This window comes from Takifugu flavidus, chromosome 10, assembly GCF_003711565.1.
Source record: "Takifugu flavidus isolate HTHZ2018 chromosome 10, ASM371156v2, whole genome shotgun sequence".
Taxonomy (NCBI): Eukaryota; Metazoa; Chordata; class Actinopteri; order Tetraodontiformes; family Tetraodontidae; genus Takifugu; species Takifugu flavidus.
This window is the reverse complement of record NC_079529.1, coordinates 9,131,515-9,148,661: the sequence shown is the minus strand read 5'-3', so window position 1 is coordinate 9,148,661 and position 17,147 is coordinate 9,131,515. Positions and strand designations below refer to the sequence as shown.

At 47.2% G+C, this 17,147-nt stretch overlaps 2 protein-coding genes across 9 annotated transcripts in view; one reads left to right on the top strand and one right to left on the bottom strand.

Moving 5' to 3' along the window:
* The first annotated feature begins 552 nt into the window (after window positions 1–552).
* sqlea (squalene epoxidase a) lies at window positions 553–4,392 on the top strand. Its single transcript, XM_057044472.1, has 11 exons — window positions 553–995; window positions 1,277–1,535; window positions 1,656–1,833; window positions 1,985–2,081; window positions 2,158–2,271; window positions 2,347–2,518; window positions 2,775–2,870; window positions 3,031–3,173; window positions 3,368–3,464; window positions 3,560–3,647; window positions 3,735–4,392. The coding sequence occupies exons 1-11, from the start codon at window positions 732–734 to the stop codon at window positions 3,925–3,927; spliced, it is 1,701 nt and encodes a 566-aa protein (XP_056900452.1). The 5' UTR covers window positions 553–731; the 3' UTR covers window positions 3,928–4,392.
* Window positions 4,393–4,644: 252 nt separating this feature from the next.
* oxr1a (oxidation resistance 1a) overlaps window positions 4,645–17,147 on the bottom strand; it is a 90,326-nt gene continuing 77,823 nt past the window's right edge. For 7 of the 8 annotated variants that reach the window (XM_057044466.1, XM_057044464.1, XM_057044467.1 and 4 more), the window contains 10 exons: window positions 16,493–16,677; window positions 15,276–15,922; window positions 12,835–13,000; window positions 11,567–11,732; window positions 9,044–9,124; window positions 8,077–8,202; window positions 7,214–7,366; window positions 7,041–7,136; window positions 6,623–6,696; window positions 4,645–6,544 (listed from right to left, as the gene is read on the bottom strand). In XM_057044466.1, the coding sequence (XP_056900446.1) occupies window positions 6,409–6,544; window positions 6,623–6,696; window positions 7,041–7,136; window positions 7,214–7,366; window positions 8,077–8,202; window positions 9,044–9,124; window positions 11,567–11,732; window positions 12,835–13,000; window positions 15,276–15,922; window positions 16,493–16,677 (1,830 nt within the window). In that variant the 3' untranslated portion in view covers window positions 4,645–6,408. The remainder of the gene's footprint in view (window positions 6,545–6,622; window positions 6,697–7,040; window positions 7,137–7,213; window positions 7,367–8,076; window positions 8,203–9,043; window positions 9,125–11,566; window positions 11,733–12,834; window positions 13,001–15,275; window positions 15,923–16,492; window positions 16,678–17,147) is intronic. The other variant, XM_057044469.1, reaches the window with a different exon arrangement.

Sequence of the window (17,147 nt, the reverse complement as noted above, 5' to 3'; positions counted from 1 at the left end):
AGACTAACTTTTACAGACGTACAAACATATATGGTACCTAATAGGTGGCGTTAGTATCACTGACATGAACGTGGATGGTACACAGGCATCGTTACAGTGTTCGTATATTTTAAATCGAGTAGAGAGAAAAAATAATCTAAGACACAAACCTATACATCCGCACGTACTGAATATAAAACACAATAAAAAGAGAAAAGCCGAGCCCCCCTCCCCCCAACAAGATTATTTTATGTATTGTGTCCATCACTTTCATTACGTTGATCTAGAGTGATGCGCCTGTCAGACATAGACCATCTTCGTCCTCTGCCGCTTCTTGAGCGTGAAAGAGCAGAAAACGCGCACCTTGCCACTGACATCACATCATACTACCGTCCTGCCAGGCCGTTGACCAATCAGCAGGCGGAGCGAGCCCCGGTGCCGACCTGCCTGACCAATGGGAGGATAGCGTGAGCTCTGCTCACCAACGCGCCGCTCTGATTGGACCGTCGAGGTTCAGAGGAGGCGGGACTTCAACCCCCGAGTCCGCTCATTATTGATCATTATCATAAAATATTCAGCAGCATCTGTCCGACTGGCTGTTATCAACACGATTTAAATGGGAAATATTTTCAGGAACCATCATATCAAAGCCAATTAACTGATCGCGATTAACGCCTTTATCTTTGTTCTGTCACTGTTGTATGTTTTTATCTTATTTTTAAATATATATTTTTTTACTTTAATCCATAGAAATGTGGACTTTTCTGGGAATTGTGAGCTTCACGTATCTTTATAAAAAGTTCGACACGTTTTTGACCTCGGCCCCGCGGGAGCTGGTGTTGGCCGCCGTTTTGTGCCTCGCGGCGGGGCTCCTGCTCTCATACGTCAGGTACTTCCACGAGTTCAGGCTCCTTCAGGTGCTTCAGGTTCCTCTGAGTCTTCTGGCTTCGTTGCCTCTTTTCAAACACGTCGTCCCCCGAATATCAGTGCGAGGAAAAGAGAACAAATGTAAACAGGTAAGAGGAAATTTATTTATCGTTTTTTTTATTGACAGAGCTCAGCCAAAATTACCGCATGTATTGGATTATTTGTTCGTCCTTTATTTTTTTAGTCCAAGTTCATAAAAATCAGAAGGACATGACTGTTTCATGAATATTTGAAATATCTGCCTTGCGGACTTGCTGCGTGTGCATTGGTGGACGGGGGTATTTGCGAGGGGCAACTTTTCCCCTGAGCATTGTGGCACCTGGGGGCAGAAACCTGCTCCTTTCTCGACTTTGGTCTTTGTTGTTTTCAGAGCCAGAGAAGGAGGCAGGAGACGGACCTCAAGTCTTCTTCTCCACAGAGAGCCTCGGCCGGCTGCCCCGCTGAGGCTCCTGAGCCAGATGTGGTGATCGTTGGGGCAGGGGTCTTGGGCTCCGCCATGGCGGCCGTCCTCGCCCGGGATGGGCGGAGGGTGACAGTGGTGGAGCGGGACATGAAGGAACCCGACAGGATCGTGGGGGAGCTGCTGCAGCCTGGAGGTTACAGAGCCCTCGGGAAGCTGGGTCTGGAAGGTCAGTGGGGGGGGGTCGTTTCATGTTTCCTGGTTCCAGCTCGCCGCTCGGGACCGCCGTCTGACCGGCCAGATTGCTCGTCATCAACCCACAACCTGTTGCGTATGCGTTCGCCCCCAGGCTCGGTGGAGGGGCTGGACGCCCATGTGGTCAACGGTTATGTCATCCATGACAGAGAGAGCGGCGCCGAGGTGGAGATCCCTTACCCCGAAGTGGGCCAGAGCATCCAGTGTGGACGCGCTTTCCATCACGGTCGGTTCATAATGGGCCTGAGGAGAGCGGCGCTGGCCGAGCCAAAGTGAGCAGAGTCCATGCGTCACACCAACATCCACTTCTTTAAAACAATTGTTCCAGCAGTCTGTTGCAGTCGTTCTGAAAAAGAGATACGTTCAAATCTATATGGAACAGTCTTTTAATGTCTTTAATGATGTCATTGCCCCCCCTCCCAGTGTCACAATCTTAGAAGGCACTGTAACCAGTTTGCTGGAGGAGGACGCCTGCGTTACTGGGCTCCAGTACAGGGATAAAGAGTCCGGAGACGTGAAGGTGAGAAGACTAAACTCCACCTAAGAGACGCTGGTCCACAAACCCGCCATGACAGGTGTGAACGTGTGTGCTGTAGGAAATCCGCGCAGCGCTGACGGTCGTGGCCGACGGCTGTTTCTCCAAATTCAGGAAGAATCTGGTTCCCGGAAAAGCCAGAACTTCCTCTCACTTTGTTGGATGCTTGATGAAGGTAGATTCAGTCTCCTCTTTACGGTAACTTAGCAACGCTGCGTGTGTCTGAGGCGGGCCTGCATGTTCTGCCCAGGACTGTCCCCAGTTTAAAGCCAACCACGCCGAGCTGGTGCTGGCCGACCCGAGCCCGGTCCTGATCTACCAGATCTCCTCCTCGCAGACCAGGGTGCTGGTTGACATCCGTGGAGAGATGCCCCACAACCTCTCAGAGTACATGGCGGAGAAGATTTACCCGCAGCTGCCAGGTAAACTGTATTATCATGCTGATCCCGGGTCAGCGTGCATCCATCCCGTACGGCGCAGGAGGCCGCGGCTGATGGATGTGACATTCACGGTGCGCCCCGCTTCTGAGCTGAAAGATCAAAGTCGCGGCGCCGCCGCTCGCCCTCTGTCATGGTTGCTGCTGATAAATGTATTTTCAGAGGAAGAAAAGGAATTTATCGCGGGTGAACCCAGCAGGCGACGGCCCGTCTGATGTCGCTCTCCCTCTCCCCCCTGCAGAGCATTTAAAGGAGCCTTTCATGGTGGCGCTGCAGAATGATCGGCTCAGGTCCATGCCGGCCAGCTTCCTTCCACCATCACCGGTCAACAAGTCAGGTACCAGTGTGTTCTGTGCCGTTAGTGCACATTAGACCAGTCAGGAGGAAGGTTGGCGTATAAACAGGGTCTTTTCTTGGCCTCTGTGCTAAGCTAAGCTAAGCTAATCAGAAGTAAGGGCAGTTGGAGGCGTGACCTTCAGCGCTCCTCACCTTTGCAGGTGTGCTCCTCCTGGGCGACGCCTACAACATGAGGCATCCTCTGACCGGTGGAGGGATGAGCGTGGCCCTCAATGACGTCTGTATCTGGAGGGATCTGCTCAAGAACCTCCCAGATCTCTACGACGACAGCGCCCTGCTGCAGGTGAGGGTACAGACAGAGATTAAGATGCGTCATCCCCGGAAGCACCATTTGGACATTGCGTCGAGTATAGAAGCTATTTTTGGAGCTTTAATCGCGTCACGCTTTTCCCTTCCAATTATCCCCTCTGCTGCGGGAGGGAACGCAGACGAATCTGTGATTTAACACCACTTTTTCCCCCGCTTTCTGCTCAATAGGCAAAGAAAAAATTCCACTGGGAACGCAAGTCATCACATTCTTTTGTGGTGAATGTGTTGGCTCAGGCCCTGTACGAGCTGTTTGCAGCCACCGACAGTAAGTCCCGAGGACCAGAATTCAGACTCATCCTGCACCAAAATAAACACAGGCGTCACGTCCTGCAGCTACTGTCCATTTGATTCTGTTAACAGGTTCTCTTCATGAGCTGAGGAAAGCCTGCTTCCAGTACTTCAAGCTCGGTGGCGAGTGTGTCTCTGGGCCCATTAAACTCCTCTCAGTGTGAGTGCTGATCCACCAAACTAATGCTGGCTAGCTTAGCTTAGCTTAGCAGGAATGTGGTGCTGACAACATCTGCACTTCTCTCAGGCTGGACCCCAAACCTCTGACCCTCATCGGACACTTCTTTGCGGTGGCACTCTACGCCATCTACTTCAGCTTCAAGTCCGAGTCTTGGAGGACCAAACCTCGAGCTCTTTTCAAGAGCGGGGCCATTTTGTACCGGGCCTGCACAGTCATGTTTCCGCTCATCTACTCAGAACTTAAGTACCTGGTGTACTGAGGACCACCTGACCCGGACACCGGAAGGCACAGCTACATCCTAGAGCTTCTGACCGTTTTCTTCCATGTTCGTGCCTTGTTTTTATATCAATGTTTTTGGGGAAAATAAGCTTTGTACATCTACAGTCTGGACTGATTTATAGCACTTCTGCAGCGTTCATTTGCACCTTAATTTACATTTAAGTCATTTCGTGGTTATTCCTGCCGACAATAGCATGGTGACCTCGGAGATAAAGGGTCATGGATACAGTTTGTCCTGTCTTTATATGTAAAGGACGTTTTGTGCATTTTATTTCTCATAGCTTGTGACAATTATCCCAGAGCATGAGGACATGATTTGTTAATGGAGCAGCAATGTCGGTATGGAGGTTTGAGATGATGCCCGGGTGATTTGTTCCTCACTCTTGTATCTCCATCACTCTTTAGGGCTCGATTGGCCTTAAATAAAACATTTTTCAGCACATTATATTTACTTACAGACCCATATCTCCTGAAATGACATAATAAAGAGGGCCCCGATGGGCCGCTGTGAGAGTAAAGTGGCCAATTTATATTCCTGATCGAAATCTCCTTGAGCGACATTCAACCGGTAGATGGCGCCCTTCGACAGCAGATTGGTGCGTCTCGATTAGTGTGGTTGCTTTTTCTGTTGCCGTTTCCATCTTATGTGGTGACAGCTGGATGACAAAACACGCCAAAAACCAGAAAACACCACAAATTCATTTATATCCCAGGTTACAACAATTTATTCAGCTTTATTGGAATTTATACATCACTGTTACATTGTATTCTGGTGAAATAATTGGAAGAATTATCCATGTTACTCTTTGTGACGCTGCACAAGGACACAAATACTGGTGTGAAAGAACAGAAGGAGACAGAGGGTGGGGGTGGGGACACACACACACACGCGCTTTCCTCAGCCTGCCATCACCTGCCTGTCAGCACACCTACCTGTACGACCTGGAACTCACCCGACAGCCACGTGAGGTGAGACGGCGCCTTGTTGCGGTGTTTGTGCCCCCGTCCCCTTCTCGCTTCACAGAAAACCTCCCTTTTAGATGAGGGAACCAGGGCAGACCCTTATTGATACTGGTAGCAGCAAGCTCTACTAACAGGTAACATCGTAAAGATCTAAACAAAGAGGTACTGTACAGCTACTGCTAAGAATAGAACCTGGCCATGACGCTTTTACATCAGATTAAAGTGCTAGAAGCAACCCACCAATCCACACTTCTATATATATATATATATATTTTATATAGCATTATGTATGTGATTTTATATATATATGTCATAAACAAATCTATTTTAACATTAATTTACAGGGTAATATACATAATATTGTAACAGCTGAAATTTCAGCACAAATATATCACTGTCACACTCAACAGCAAAGTACATGTATATATGATTATATAAATCAATACATAATCATATATACCAATATATAATTGTCATATATGCATGTAAAACAGTTAACCACGTCTTAGGCTTTTCAAATGATACCCAGAAAAGCGCGTGTGTGTATCAAGACGTAAAAGCTTTACAAGTTTTTCCTCTTGAAAGAGTGACAGGCGCCGGCGGCAAAAGCGCCGCGGCCTGCGGGTGTTTGAGGTCACAGGACAGTTATTTGCATATTCCACAAATCTATTGCAACACGTTACTGCCTACAAACAGTACAGCCAGCGTCCCACGAGGGGTGGGGGGGGAAGCTGGACTCACACGTACACTCACTGAACAGAACGTTACGATGACGGGTGGTCTGATTATAGCTATGTGCTTTCAGATGGTGTGCTATGACAGTGAACAACAGGAGGACTACGATACACAATACGCTATAGTTTAGCCTCAGACGACGACCTGGAACTGTAAAAAAGACGAGCCCCGCCCTCCCAGCGTCCTCTCCTCTCCTAGTGTCGTATCCTGCCGCTGATGAGCCGCACCACCAACCGCCACTTGACTCCGACACTCCACCATCGGCGAGAATAATGGAATGTGTTCTGCTTCTGTCTCGTTTGTTTCCCGTTAGCAGGGACGCTCTTCGTCGGCACGGTGAGGAACATCTTACATGGAAAGTCAGTTCTAATGGGTGGGGTGTTGGAGAGGGTACACCAGGGCCACCTCCAGGTCTGGAACAGCAGTTCTCCTACGTCGTAGCCCTTCTGGCCATCGATTCCCCCCTCTTCCTCCCCCTGCTGCAACCTCAGCTCACTATTATTTGCACTGCTTTACACACTCCCACCGAGGACACCGCTCAAGGCTGTAACAAGATACACACAAAGGTAGTTTTTCACAAAAAAAAAGCTCAGTAATAACTGCAGTAGTAATGCACGACAAGCATCCGATAGCTGGCTTCTGGCCTGGGGAGCCCTGGTGATGTGCAGTCAGGTTTGGGACGACGCCACTGTTCTAAAGGACGAGGACTCCTCCCATTTGCCCTTGGTCGGACTTGTTTTAGTCCCCGGCGGTGCACGGTTTGTTACTCAAAAGTCCAGATTTCGATGTCCTGCACGTAGAAGTCCTCCTTTTTTGAGAGCATGGGGTTCCCGAATGTCTTACAGGAGTGACTCCTGCCGTGGTAGAGGTCGCCGTCCAGCCACAGGCCGAACTCGCCGCTGAGGAGCAAAACAAACATTTACCTTCAGACTTGAGGCGCCACATGTCAAAGGCATTCAGAAGCATTTCTAACGCACCTTCCTCCACCGAATGCTAATGAGTCCATGTCTCCCTTGATGAAGAACATGTTGTCGCCTGTCCATCTGTACACCTGTTGCAGACACAAAAGGGCCGGGTTAAAAGCTGCACACTCTGTTGACACTAGCCGGTCCTGCAGGTTTATTCCGACCTTTATCTTCAGAATAAAGGTACCTGCGTGTGGAACTCACGAGTTAATGAATGATAAATGCGGCCCTGAAGCACCACTGTAGGTAAGACAACCACCTTTAACAGATCTATGATTCAATAGTCAATATTTGGAGAGCTGAGCTGGTGACAGGTGCACGGACTGCAGCAGTACCAGGGGAGTCGAGCAGAAGTTACGAAACGCTCGACACTTGGAAAAACTTTAATAAACTGTTGTATCTTCTTACATCAAACATTGGGGGAATTTACCTCAAACTCTGGGTTAAAGGTGAATAGGAAGGTCTCTCCTGTGCCGTAAAACCCATCGCTGACTTTAAAGGGCTCCGATGCCAACGCACCAAACACCTGGAGACAAAGCAGAACGTGACCTGCGTTATGACGGACTCCGCCCCCACGCTGCCGTTCTGATGAAGCCTGCTAACCTGGCCGTCGCTGTCCTTGATGACCATGAGCACCGGCGTGTCCTGGCTCTGCATCGCTCTGTACAGCGTCTTAATGCTCATGCCGTGCTTCGAGGTGCTGAAAGCCAGCGTCCACGGGTAGCCGATTGTCCGCGGAGGGAGATTCTTGGCGAGCTGAAGGCGTGCAGAGAGACGGGGGGTGAGGGACAATCAAAGACTGCAAGGCTGTAGCAAACGATGCTCAATTACATCTGCGGTGACCTTTTAACATCATCTGGTGTTTAAAGAAGAGTAGGGGGGGCCCGAGACTCAGAGCCGTCTCAGGAGTAAGAAAGGTCCAGCTCTGCTAGGGAGCTCGCTGCGCTGCTGGTGACACGCCTAAGGATTAACGGGCGCCGTGGTGCACGGGGAGATAAAACTGAGGAAGGCCTCGGAACAGCCGCGCAGCGACAGCTTCATGTTAAAGGACAGATAAAAGCCACTAAAATAAGAAAACGTATTCTCCACCAGGCTGCAGCGTATCCCTATTCAGCAGTGGCTGTTAAACAGCCGCACTCTGCCCTCTCCAATTATTCCTCCGCTCTTTTCTTGTCGGTTCAGCATGTCCTCCGGTGGTGCCGCTGAAGCAGGCTGAGAGACCAGTCGCCAGCAGATGAAGCCCGACTCGGCTCACCTCTGCTCTGCTGGGCCTCGTCTCCCAGCTTAGTCCTCGGTGTGATTAAAGGAAGCTGCTTATTGGCAACATACTGGTCGATGTGTCCACTGGGACTCACTGAAAACCATGATTGCGTGGCATTTACAGCCTTTGTTACACTGGAACTATAGGAAGAATCCAGACTGGCCTGCTCGGACGGCTGCATACGTCGGTTGGAATTAGAACACACCTTCTCTATCTGCTCGGCCTCCAGAAGATCACTGGCTTCTTTGAGGTTGGGTTTGAATGTTTCTGGCTCCAACTCTGCCTTGATTGATGGGCCATGCTGAGAATTAACCTCTTCTTTGGTGGTAATCTAAAAAATAAAAAAATAACACAAACATATAATTACAAGTCAAATATTGGGCACTACAGTGTGCCCAATGAGTAGCGGTACTTTTATTTAGTTGCTTTCCCTAATCCACGTACTGGTTTATCTGGTGAGGTGTGTTGTGCAGGACAATATTGGCACAAACAGAATTTAAATGCAGCACTACCTGCTGAATCTTTGCACAGATGATTGGCTAAAAATTAGAATATAAAGGGAACTTTAAAACAAGGCTCTTGGGTTCAGAGCAATTAAGTGTCTGGGTTATATGTCTGTGTGGATAACAGACCGATTGTGAGGCCCTTCACCACTGGTGCTTTGAATACTCTCGTGTTTCACTTCTCATTCAAATAAGGCCGACCTGCATTGTGTTTAGTAAGCATTATCCACCCCGTCAGGGATGTCTACATTTCTTCATCTGACAACAGCACCGGCCCTGTCCCTCACACGCACCGCGACCTTTATAGCCGTCCCATCTGAGTACCCAAACCATTCACATATTTGGAGGTTTCCTACAGAACTGGAGCTCTATGTGGCCTAGAACCTACACGCTGAGGAGCAAAAACACAAACTATGACGAGAAGCAAGGTCTGCCACATAGAGATAAGGTTGTCACGTGAACCAAACTCATTTTTCTAGGCTAAAAATAGTTCAAGGGAAGCTCTAGTTAAACCTACTCTAGCAAAAAAGTAGTAATAAAATAACAAGGTCTTGAGGTTAAGAAGCTACATCAGCAGCTGAGAAGCCTGGAGCGAATGGCAAGTCATGTTGGTGCAGACGGCTGGATTAGTTGGAGCAGAGAGGGGGCAGATGGGGCAGGTTAGGGCACCTGGAGTCGTTTGCAGAGCGAGCGCAGATCTTCACTGTTAAGCGCATCGATCCGACGGTGGTACTCCGTCAGAGACACTACCTGGTAGTACAAAGACAGGGACAGGTGGAACATCAAACTTGACCAGATCCATCACTGGCCACGGGAAAATAAAAGCTGACATTCTCAAGCTACGACGTGCACTGAAATGTGCATTTTCAGCGAACTGTGCAGCACTCGTGTGTCTGAATTCGCCAATCGGGGGGGGGGGGGGGGGGGGCTTTTAAAAAGACCAGATTTTACTGTCTGCAAAAGGGGAATTGGGCATTTCATAGAAGTCATTTTGCATGTTTGTGTAAGCAAAAGCAAAAGAATAAAAACCCAGCCCGAACCACAACCATCCCAACACACTTCAATGCACAAAGCCGAGTTTTCCTGTTAAAAAGTCCACAAGATTCTAACTTTGAACGGTGCCACCGACACCTGTCGCGTCCATGAGCCGCCCTGGTTTTTTCCCAGCCACAACAACGGGAGCAACACAGCCCAGACAGCCCAAAAACAATGGCCACATTCCAGCACACTTGCCCCCCCACGCTGCTCGCTGCACCGCCTCCCACCGGACACTGAAAACGCGTTGGAGGTTTAAACAGTCCACTGACCTCAGCAGAGATAAATACAGCCTCACGCGTCACCAAAACACCATGTTTACACCTTGGTTCACATCTGACACATTCATGCTCTCCAAACTATTATTGCAAAACACTTTTTAGGCTTCCCAAAATGGAACCGGGGATAAACTAAGGCCCTCATAAAATATCCATGTGTCTGCGTCCAGTTTGTAGAAGTTCGCCCTGAGAATCTACGCGACTCTAAACTCTTTGAAACGTGAAAATAATCCTTTCATCTGCGGTCATTAAAGTTTTGATAAAGGAAGCTATAAAAGCCAAACATCAAAGAAGTTTGCAAAGAAGTCAGCGTGTGTTGTGGAGACGCACAACTTTAACAGTCCGACATCATCTTCTCTGGCCGCCGATGAGTGTCGCCCTGTCTGCCCGCCACACGGAACCGACCGGCCGACAGAGAGTGGCCGTTCGGTTTCGCAGCAGTCTCCGAACCGGACCGAACCGAACCGGCTAATCGGTTAGCACGCTAGTTAGCGTGGCAGTCGAGCTAGCAAACAACACAAGAATATAGAACCCAGCATATAGATGTCAAGAATGAATACGAAACATACGCAGGTGTACTTCGGGGTCGCCCGTTTCTCTTGGTCTTTCATCCTCCTAGAAAACATGTCTTGCTTTCTGGGCGAGGTTGAGGATAGAAAGTCACATTCCAGATCCGTTGAGGTCCCCAGAGACGAGCCGGCGGAGTAAAGTAAAGCCTGGCAGCCAGTTTGACTAAAATAGTAACGTCTTTGCACCGGGGTCCCTCCGCCGGAGCGCTTTGATTGACACATGCGCTGGCCAATAAGAATCGAGGGCAGGAGGAAAACGTCTTTCTATTGGTTAAAAAAATTACTCACCAATTCCAAAAGTTTAAAGGCATAGTGGCACAATTAATAGATGTACCACTTAATAGCGTTAGATGCGTCAATTAATTTAATAACTTTTTAAACGTTTAATAACTAAAAAAAAGGGGTCAAAGAAGCATGTGTTCTTTCATTTTATGCGGCTAAACCTGCCAGTTTAGTTTGCTTCCTCCCTCAGTACAAGGACAAACAAATCAGTCCACTTTGTTTCCTCCATCACTCATTTCCATTCAAATTTGAATACAGCTCCATTTGGCCTTTGTTTCTTTATAAAATGAATACAGCCTTTTTTTCTTATCCACAAAAGTGCAAATCCACCCAAGGACTTTATGCAAATGCAAAAGGTCACCCCCATTACCTATACTTTCCAACTGACTTCCACATTCAACAATAACAACACAAGATAAAAATGATTCAACCCACTTCAGTGCAACACAAATGTGGGCGTAATAAGAAAAAGAAAAAGGTTTAGCCGACCAGAGCGAGCCATTCACGGTCTTGTTGGTGTGTCTTCATTCAGCAAAATACTGTCACTTGCTAAATGCTGACCAACACAACTGACAGCCACACAACACTGGATGAAACCACAATGTGCCAACTGAGAAGGGAGAACAACTACACAAACATGCAAAACACTTTGGCCGGAGTGCAGGGAAGTGCATTTCTAAGCAAATCAAGTGTGCACACAGTTCAAATGAAGTTACGTGTGATATAAACTGAGCTCGGAAATGTATCAGCATAAGGAGATACAGTATATGCAGCAGTACATGGAAGTACACAAATACACGCAGAATACAAAACATGATTTGACAACTACACAACTGTGATGGACTGCAGTATTTGCATAAAGAAAGCAAATCAACACAATACATATTTTCACAAATAAGAACAGACTTAAAACGTAACATATTGCTTATACGGTAATGGATTAAAACATAGTGAGGACTATACTTAATCCATGAAAGGTGGGACAACAGAGCGCTGCAGTAGCAGGATGAGGAGACACATGACCCTACCTCCCATTCCTTAACATTGAGATCAGTAATGGGCTCGTCCTCGGCTGACTCGGACACCTCATTCTTCTTGACAACCATAAAGCCAGGTTCCTGTTCCATCCCTCTGACGCCCTCACCGTACATGTCAGGGCTCCACTGCATGAAGAAGACGTAAAGGTGGTCTGACCTGGAGGGTAGGGCAATACAGCAGGAGATGCATTTAATGTCTTCAGCGTACCAAGATTAGTGGTAACTGTTTACATTTTCTCTCATTCTTTGAACAGCCACGGTACGGCTGGGGCAACATGACAGACATGGACAGATATGTCAGCAGGACCGAGCTCATCAGTAAACTAGATGGATTCAATAAGTTCAGCTGTATTCAAAACCACTTTTGTTTGCTGCTCATTCACTGGCCTCTCCTTCTTCTTTCTGCTAACATTGCACTCAAAGACACATCTTGCAGGTCACTTCCCATCTAGGTCATGGTATACAGGGGCTTTAGTGACGTCTAAAGAAACCCAGCCGGGTTGTCATCAGTTCCATATGATGACTCCTCCCACACGCGGTGACGCGCTTCCAGGGCTGAGAACATTTTGGTGTCATTACTCCAATCAGGCGTGCAATTTATTTAATGGCTAAGAAGCATAACTGCTGTGACTAACTTAAAAGGAGATGGATGTTTGTCTAAATTAAATGTAATTATCAGCCTGAGGTTGTAGCATAATCAAAATATGTACAGGAAACAGGCTAGGATGTTTCCAGATGAAGGTGGTACTGAAAAAGTATCACAATATGATAGAAATATAGGATCTTATTGCTACAGATGGACTCATTTAATCAAAATTTGCATCAAAGGTGGGTTGATAAAAGCAGTTATTTGAGCACTTGAGATTAATTGCCTGTTTAAATATGACGCTAATAGAGGTGGAAGTGCTGGTCGTTTCATTTTTTAAATGTGCCCGACATGTTACAAAGTTCAGACCTCAACTTCTACATCCCATTCGAAGGGTGAAAAAAATGCTGTTTTAATAACTTAGTGTAAGAGCCACATGCAAACAGGAAATCATCTGGCTGTCAGAAATGGAGTCAAAAAAGGAAGCTCTAGAGGGAGAGAGACCTGATACAGAACCCACATTTCATCGGTTTCGAAGGGTAAAGGATAGAGGTGCTGCAGCTGTCCATCTTAAAGAGGAAAGTCTGCAGTACACAAACAACCCTATTGAACAGGGGCGGAACTCTTCATGTTTGCTGCGTGTGATCTGTATTCGGGCCGAGGCGGCACTGACCTCTCCTGCGGCACAGCGAACCAGTACTCGTGCTTCTTGCCCTGCTGGGCGTACTGCTGCATGGAGGCACTGGCGTTGGAGACAAAGGTCTTCTTCATGGGCTTCCCCACCCGCAGACATAGAAACTTGTGAGAGCGAGGCTGCTTCTTCTCTGCACAGCCGGTACCTGGAAGAGCAAGTCAGAATTTATTGAATTTAACAAACTCCCCTGAACCCATCCAAAAAAATAAAATGAAATTCAACCAACAATAATATCCAGTTCTTGTAACTAATGATTATATGGTTTCTTTGTTTGGTTGGATATTGGAGAGGTTTTTAACTTCTGTGGATGTTAACATCTGTTATTTTGCCCTTATATTCTAGTTCCTCCTGTCTATTAAAACGTTTCCCAAGGGCACTTGGTTGCTGGGGCAGTTATAATGCCAACTGGTAAAGGAGGTGGCTAACAATCACCCCAATGACAGCAACAAGCAATTCAGTCCAATTTAAAATTTGCTTTTTAGTTTGGTAACAAACCACTTAGTGCAGTTTTGTACCTCTGATACTCCTCTAGAATATGTGTCGTTTTTCTCTTCACTGTGGTATTTTGTAAATTGAATATCAAGCCTACCTGAAAGAAACACTATTAGCCCACCTGCCAGATATTTGTACCCTGTGATTAGTGTATTGATTTGGGTGGAAATAGAGCTTAAGTCTTAAGAAGGGGGGGTAACTCTCAAGTGCTGTAAGGGCCTTGTCTGTGGAGTCTTTGTTTTTCTTTTAGGTCCTGGTGGACAAAGTTTTAGTGCCTTTGGGTGCACATGGCCAGGTCCCCCGCTTGGTAAAAGCTGGCGAGTCTCCTTCTCTCCAGCTGTCCTCAGCTATTCATCATCATATGTTTTCTTGTAATAAAACATTTTGGTTAAGTCTGTATTTACTCTTCCCAGTCTTCCTTTGGTCCAGATTTGAGCCGGTCTGTGACAGACAGTTTCACGACATCCTCAACCTCTGCTGACAAACTCCAGATCCTGTTCCCTCCGTTTGGCCTCGTTTGCCTCTACTTGCTTTTGTAAACTGACAATGAGCATTTCTGTTCGTCATGAGACGAATCTGTGAAGATCCAATAGTGACTCTGACTCCTCTTCCCGTGGTGCATATTCAGTGACAACATGTGAATGTGACACTAGGCTGACACATTATCAGCTACAGAGTGGGAAACTTAACAGAGACGCCGAACTGAAGAAAGCGTAGACATTTTCCTAGAAAATCTGCCCCAGTGTGACGGTTTTAATATTAATGATGCACCGATTCTGTGTTTGTGCAGCTCCGTTTTGAAGCTGCTGCCGTGACTCGTGTGGGCCCTGCTAATGTGCGCAGAATAATGGGCGGCCCTGCTGAGACCCCCGTGAATCAGAGTGGTCTCCTCCCTCTGTGACAATAATTGCTCGGAAGAAAAATGTGAGCTCTCTTTCTAAAGCCTTTTAAAATATAAATCTTGGAATTACAACCATCGTGTCCAACTAGAGTGCGCAAATGGACACACGTGCGCGACTGTGACAGGCTAAGGCTTAGATAAGACCACAAGAGTGGCGGCTAGATAATGGGCAGACGGATGGATGGATGCTGTCGCAGTTATGCCGTTTTGCCCTCAGACGTTTTCTTAGGCACTAGTGCAGACTCAGATTACAATGCTTGTTATCAATGGTAACTGATAAGAAAAAAATTATGAGAAGTGATAAGACAATCAGTTGTTTTACAGCTACCTGCTGATACTCTTAGAGGTTAATTTATTACCTTTTATTGCTCACAATTCTACATAGTTTGCGTGAAGTAGTTTAGTAGTTTAGTTAAGTATTCCAAGTGCATGTATGAATTGAAACATTTGGCTGTCGGGGTGATCTATCTGCCATCTCAGCCACAAAATAAATTTATTCGAGGCCATGTGGAATTTAGCTTTTAAATCCAGATGAAGCAAAACTCCCGACTGAATTCTGGGTGGCATCAGACATAACTAACGCCTCTCTGAAAGCCACCAACAAAGGCGTTTTGATGTCGGGTTTTATCGTCATTGTGGTTCTCCTTTGGGTGTCCGGTGTGCTTGTGGCATCCGGGTCTTTGATAGGCTTAGCTTATCACCCAGAGGAGCGGGCCAGACCACCTGAGCCAGAGATCAAAGGGCGATATAAAAGTCCCAGGAAGCCGAACCAGGTCTGCTGAGAAGATATCAAAGCAGGAGCTGCCGCATTCCCTCATCTACAGTATGTATTCAAATTACCTGCGCCAGGGCAGAATGGACATAGAACGGTTATAAGAAACTAACATGAAAGAATCTGAAGCACTCAAAGAGAAAAGAACCTCCCTTTGGTAAAAGACGGAAGAATGTGGATGTCAGGTTACAGCTCAAGACCAACATTTCCAATTAAAAACACTGCACTTTCCAATCTATAATTGCACATGTTTACCCTCTGCAGAGTTCTGCTTTGGTGTCTCCTCCATGTTCTCCTTTTCCTCTTTGTCTTGTTGCATATTGTCTGTTTTGGGGACATCCGACATCTCGTTGGCTTCCTCTTTTGGACTGACTGAGACTAAGGTGGTAGCCGTGGCATCAGGGGTGGCCAAGCTTTGGGACCCTGGACGTGAGGTGCTGCCGCTGGGATCCTGGCCCTGGCTAGTGCTGCTGGTGGTCGTTGGTGTGCTTGGCGGCCTCTCTTCACTGTGCTGCTTTGATCCCAAGGGAGATTGGCTTTTATTTTTTGTGGCAGTGTCTGGTGGATTGTCCTCTGGTATTGTTAGCGCAGGTTCCTCCGCTTGGCTGGCGGAGCTACCGGCACCATCTGGGGCCTTTGCGGCAGACTCCACCTGTGTGATGGTTAGCACGGACTCCGTGGATGTGCCAGAGGACTTGTCCAGGCGGAGGTCCTCATTAGACGCCTGCTCCTCCTCCCGGATGGGGGACAGCTCAGACTCGGTGAAGACGTCTTCAGAGACGGAGCCTTCAGTACTACGCGGAGCCGTGCTGCCGCTGTCGTTGGCCCCGGAGTCCCTCAGGCGATGCTCCGGGTCTTTCTGCTGGGAGGGATGTCGCTCAGGAGGCAGAGGCTCGAGATCACTGAAAACATTAAAGAGAGATTATGAAAAAGCAATGTTGTCACAATGTATCACTTATAAATTAACTTTTGAAGGGGTTTGTATCTTTAACGCAAGAGCCTGTTACAGACGTGAAACTCTAATGTCTGGGAATTCCGTATTGAACACCAATGTGATCTGGTTTTAACCAAGCTGAAAACAATGCAAGGGAAAAAGAACCTTAACTCAGACAAAACTGTAGACAAAATAAGTGGCAGCTTCCGACGGTGTAAACAGTTGAGCAATGAGAATGTAGGAGGACAAATGCATACTTCATTAACCCTGGTGTAATTGCTGTCTTTTTCTATTTTGGTACGCGAGAGGCAAAGAATCTATGAGCTGGCTGCTGATGAGATCTGACATGGGTGCAGCAGCAAGTAACATTAATTACAGCAAGACTGCTGCATCTCTGCCAGGGTGACAGAGGGAGAAACATCAGTGTTATAGTATCCACTGTGTAATGACACAATGTTTAGATCTGCTGTGGGCTTGTGATCCTTCAGCTCCAATAAATATACAGTAAAAAATCTCAAAGTGACTTTATTTTTCTTACTCTGGCACAGTCTCTCTGATCTTGGGGTCAGTGATCTCTTTGTAGATGGCGGCAGACTGCACCTCCTCCAGAGGACACATGATGCCGTACTCCTCGCACCCGTGGGCCTGAACCATGGGGTCCATCCGGTGAGGGTCAAACATGATGTTGTTGGGTGTGACCAGCAACACCCCACTAACTGCACCCTGAAAGAACCACGACACGGTGAGAAAAAAAACCAGAGGGACGGGTGAAGACGAGATCCAACTGAATTTTTACAGAATTTTTGCATGTTTATAGGCAACCAAGTTATGAAATGCACATGTGGTGTGTGATCAGCTGCCGGTGAAATCCATTTGAGAGCACAAATTTCCTAAATCAAGTACACAAGTTATTGACTGTCAGTGCTGACCACTTCAGTGCTTTCATTTGGTTCCTAGGAGTGACTCAGCAGTAGTTCAATACAATGAATTTGTGAGTGTGTGTGTGTGTGTGTGTGAGAGAGAGAGCTGTCCTTCCCTAAGACATGCAGGTTATGCGTGTATCCTACTAAACAGTAACCACAGACCTAAACACCACAAACAGGGAATAAACAGCTGTCAAACAAAGGAAATAATACCGTTAATGACCAGAAAGATACAACATTGTCCCTGTGAGCTCGTGCTCATCTGCGATG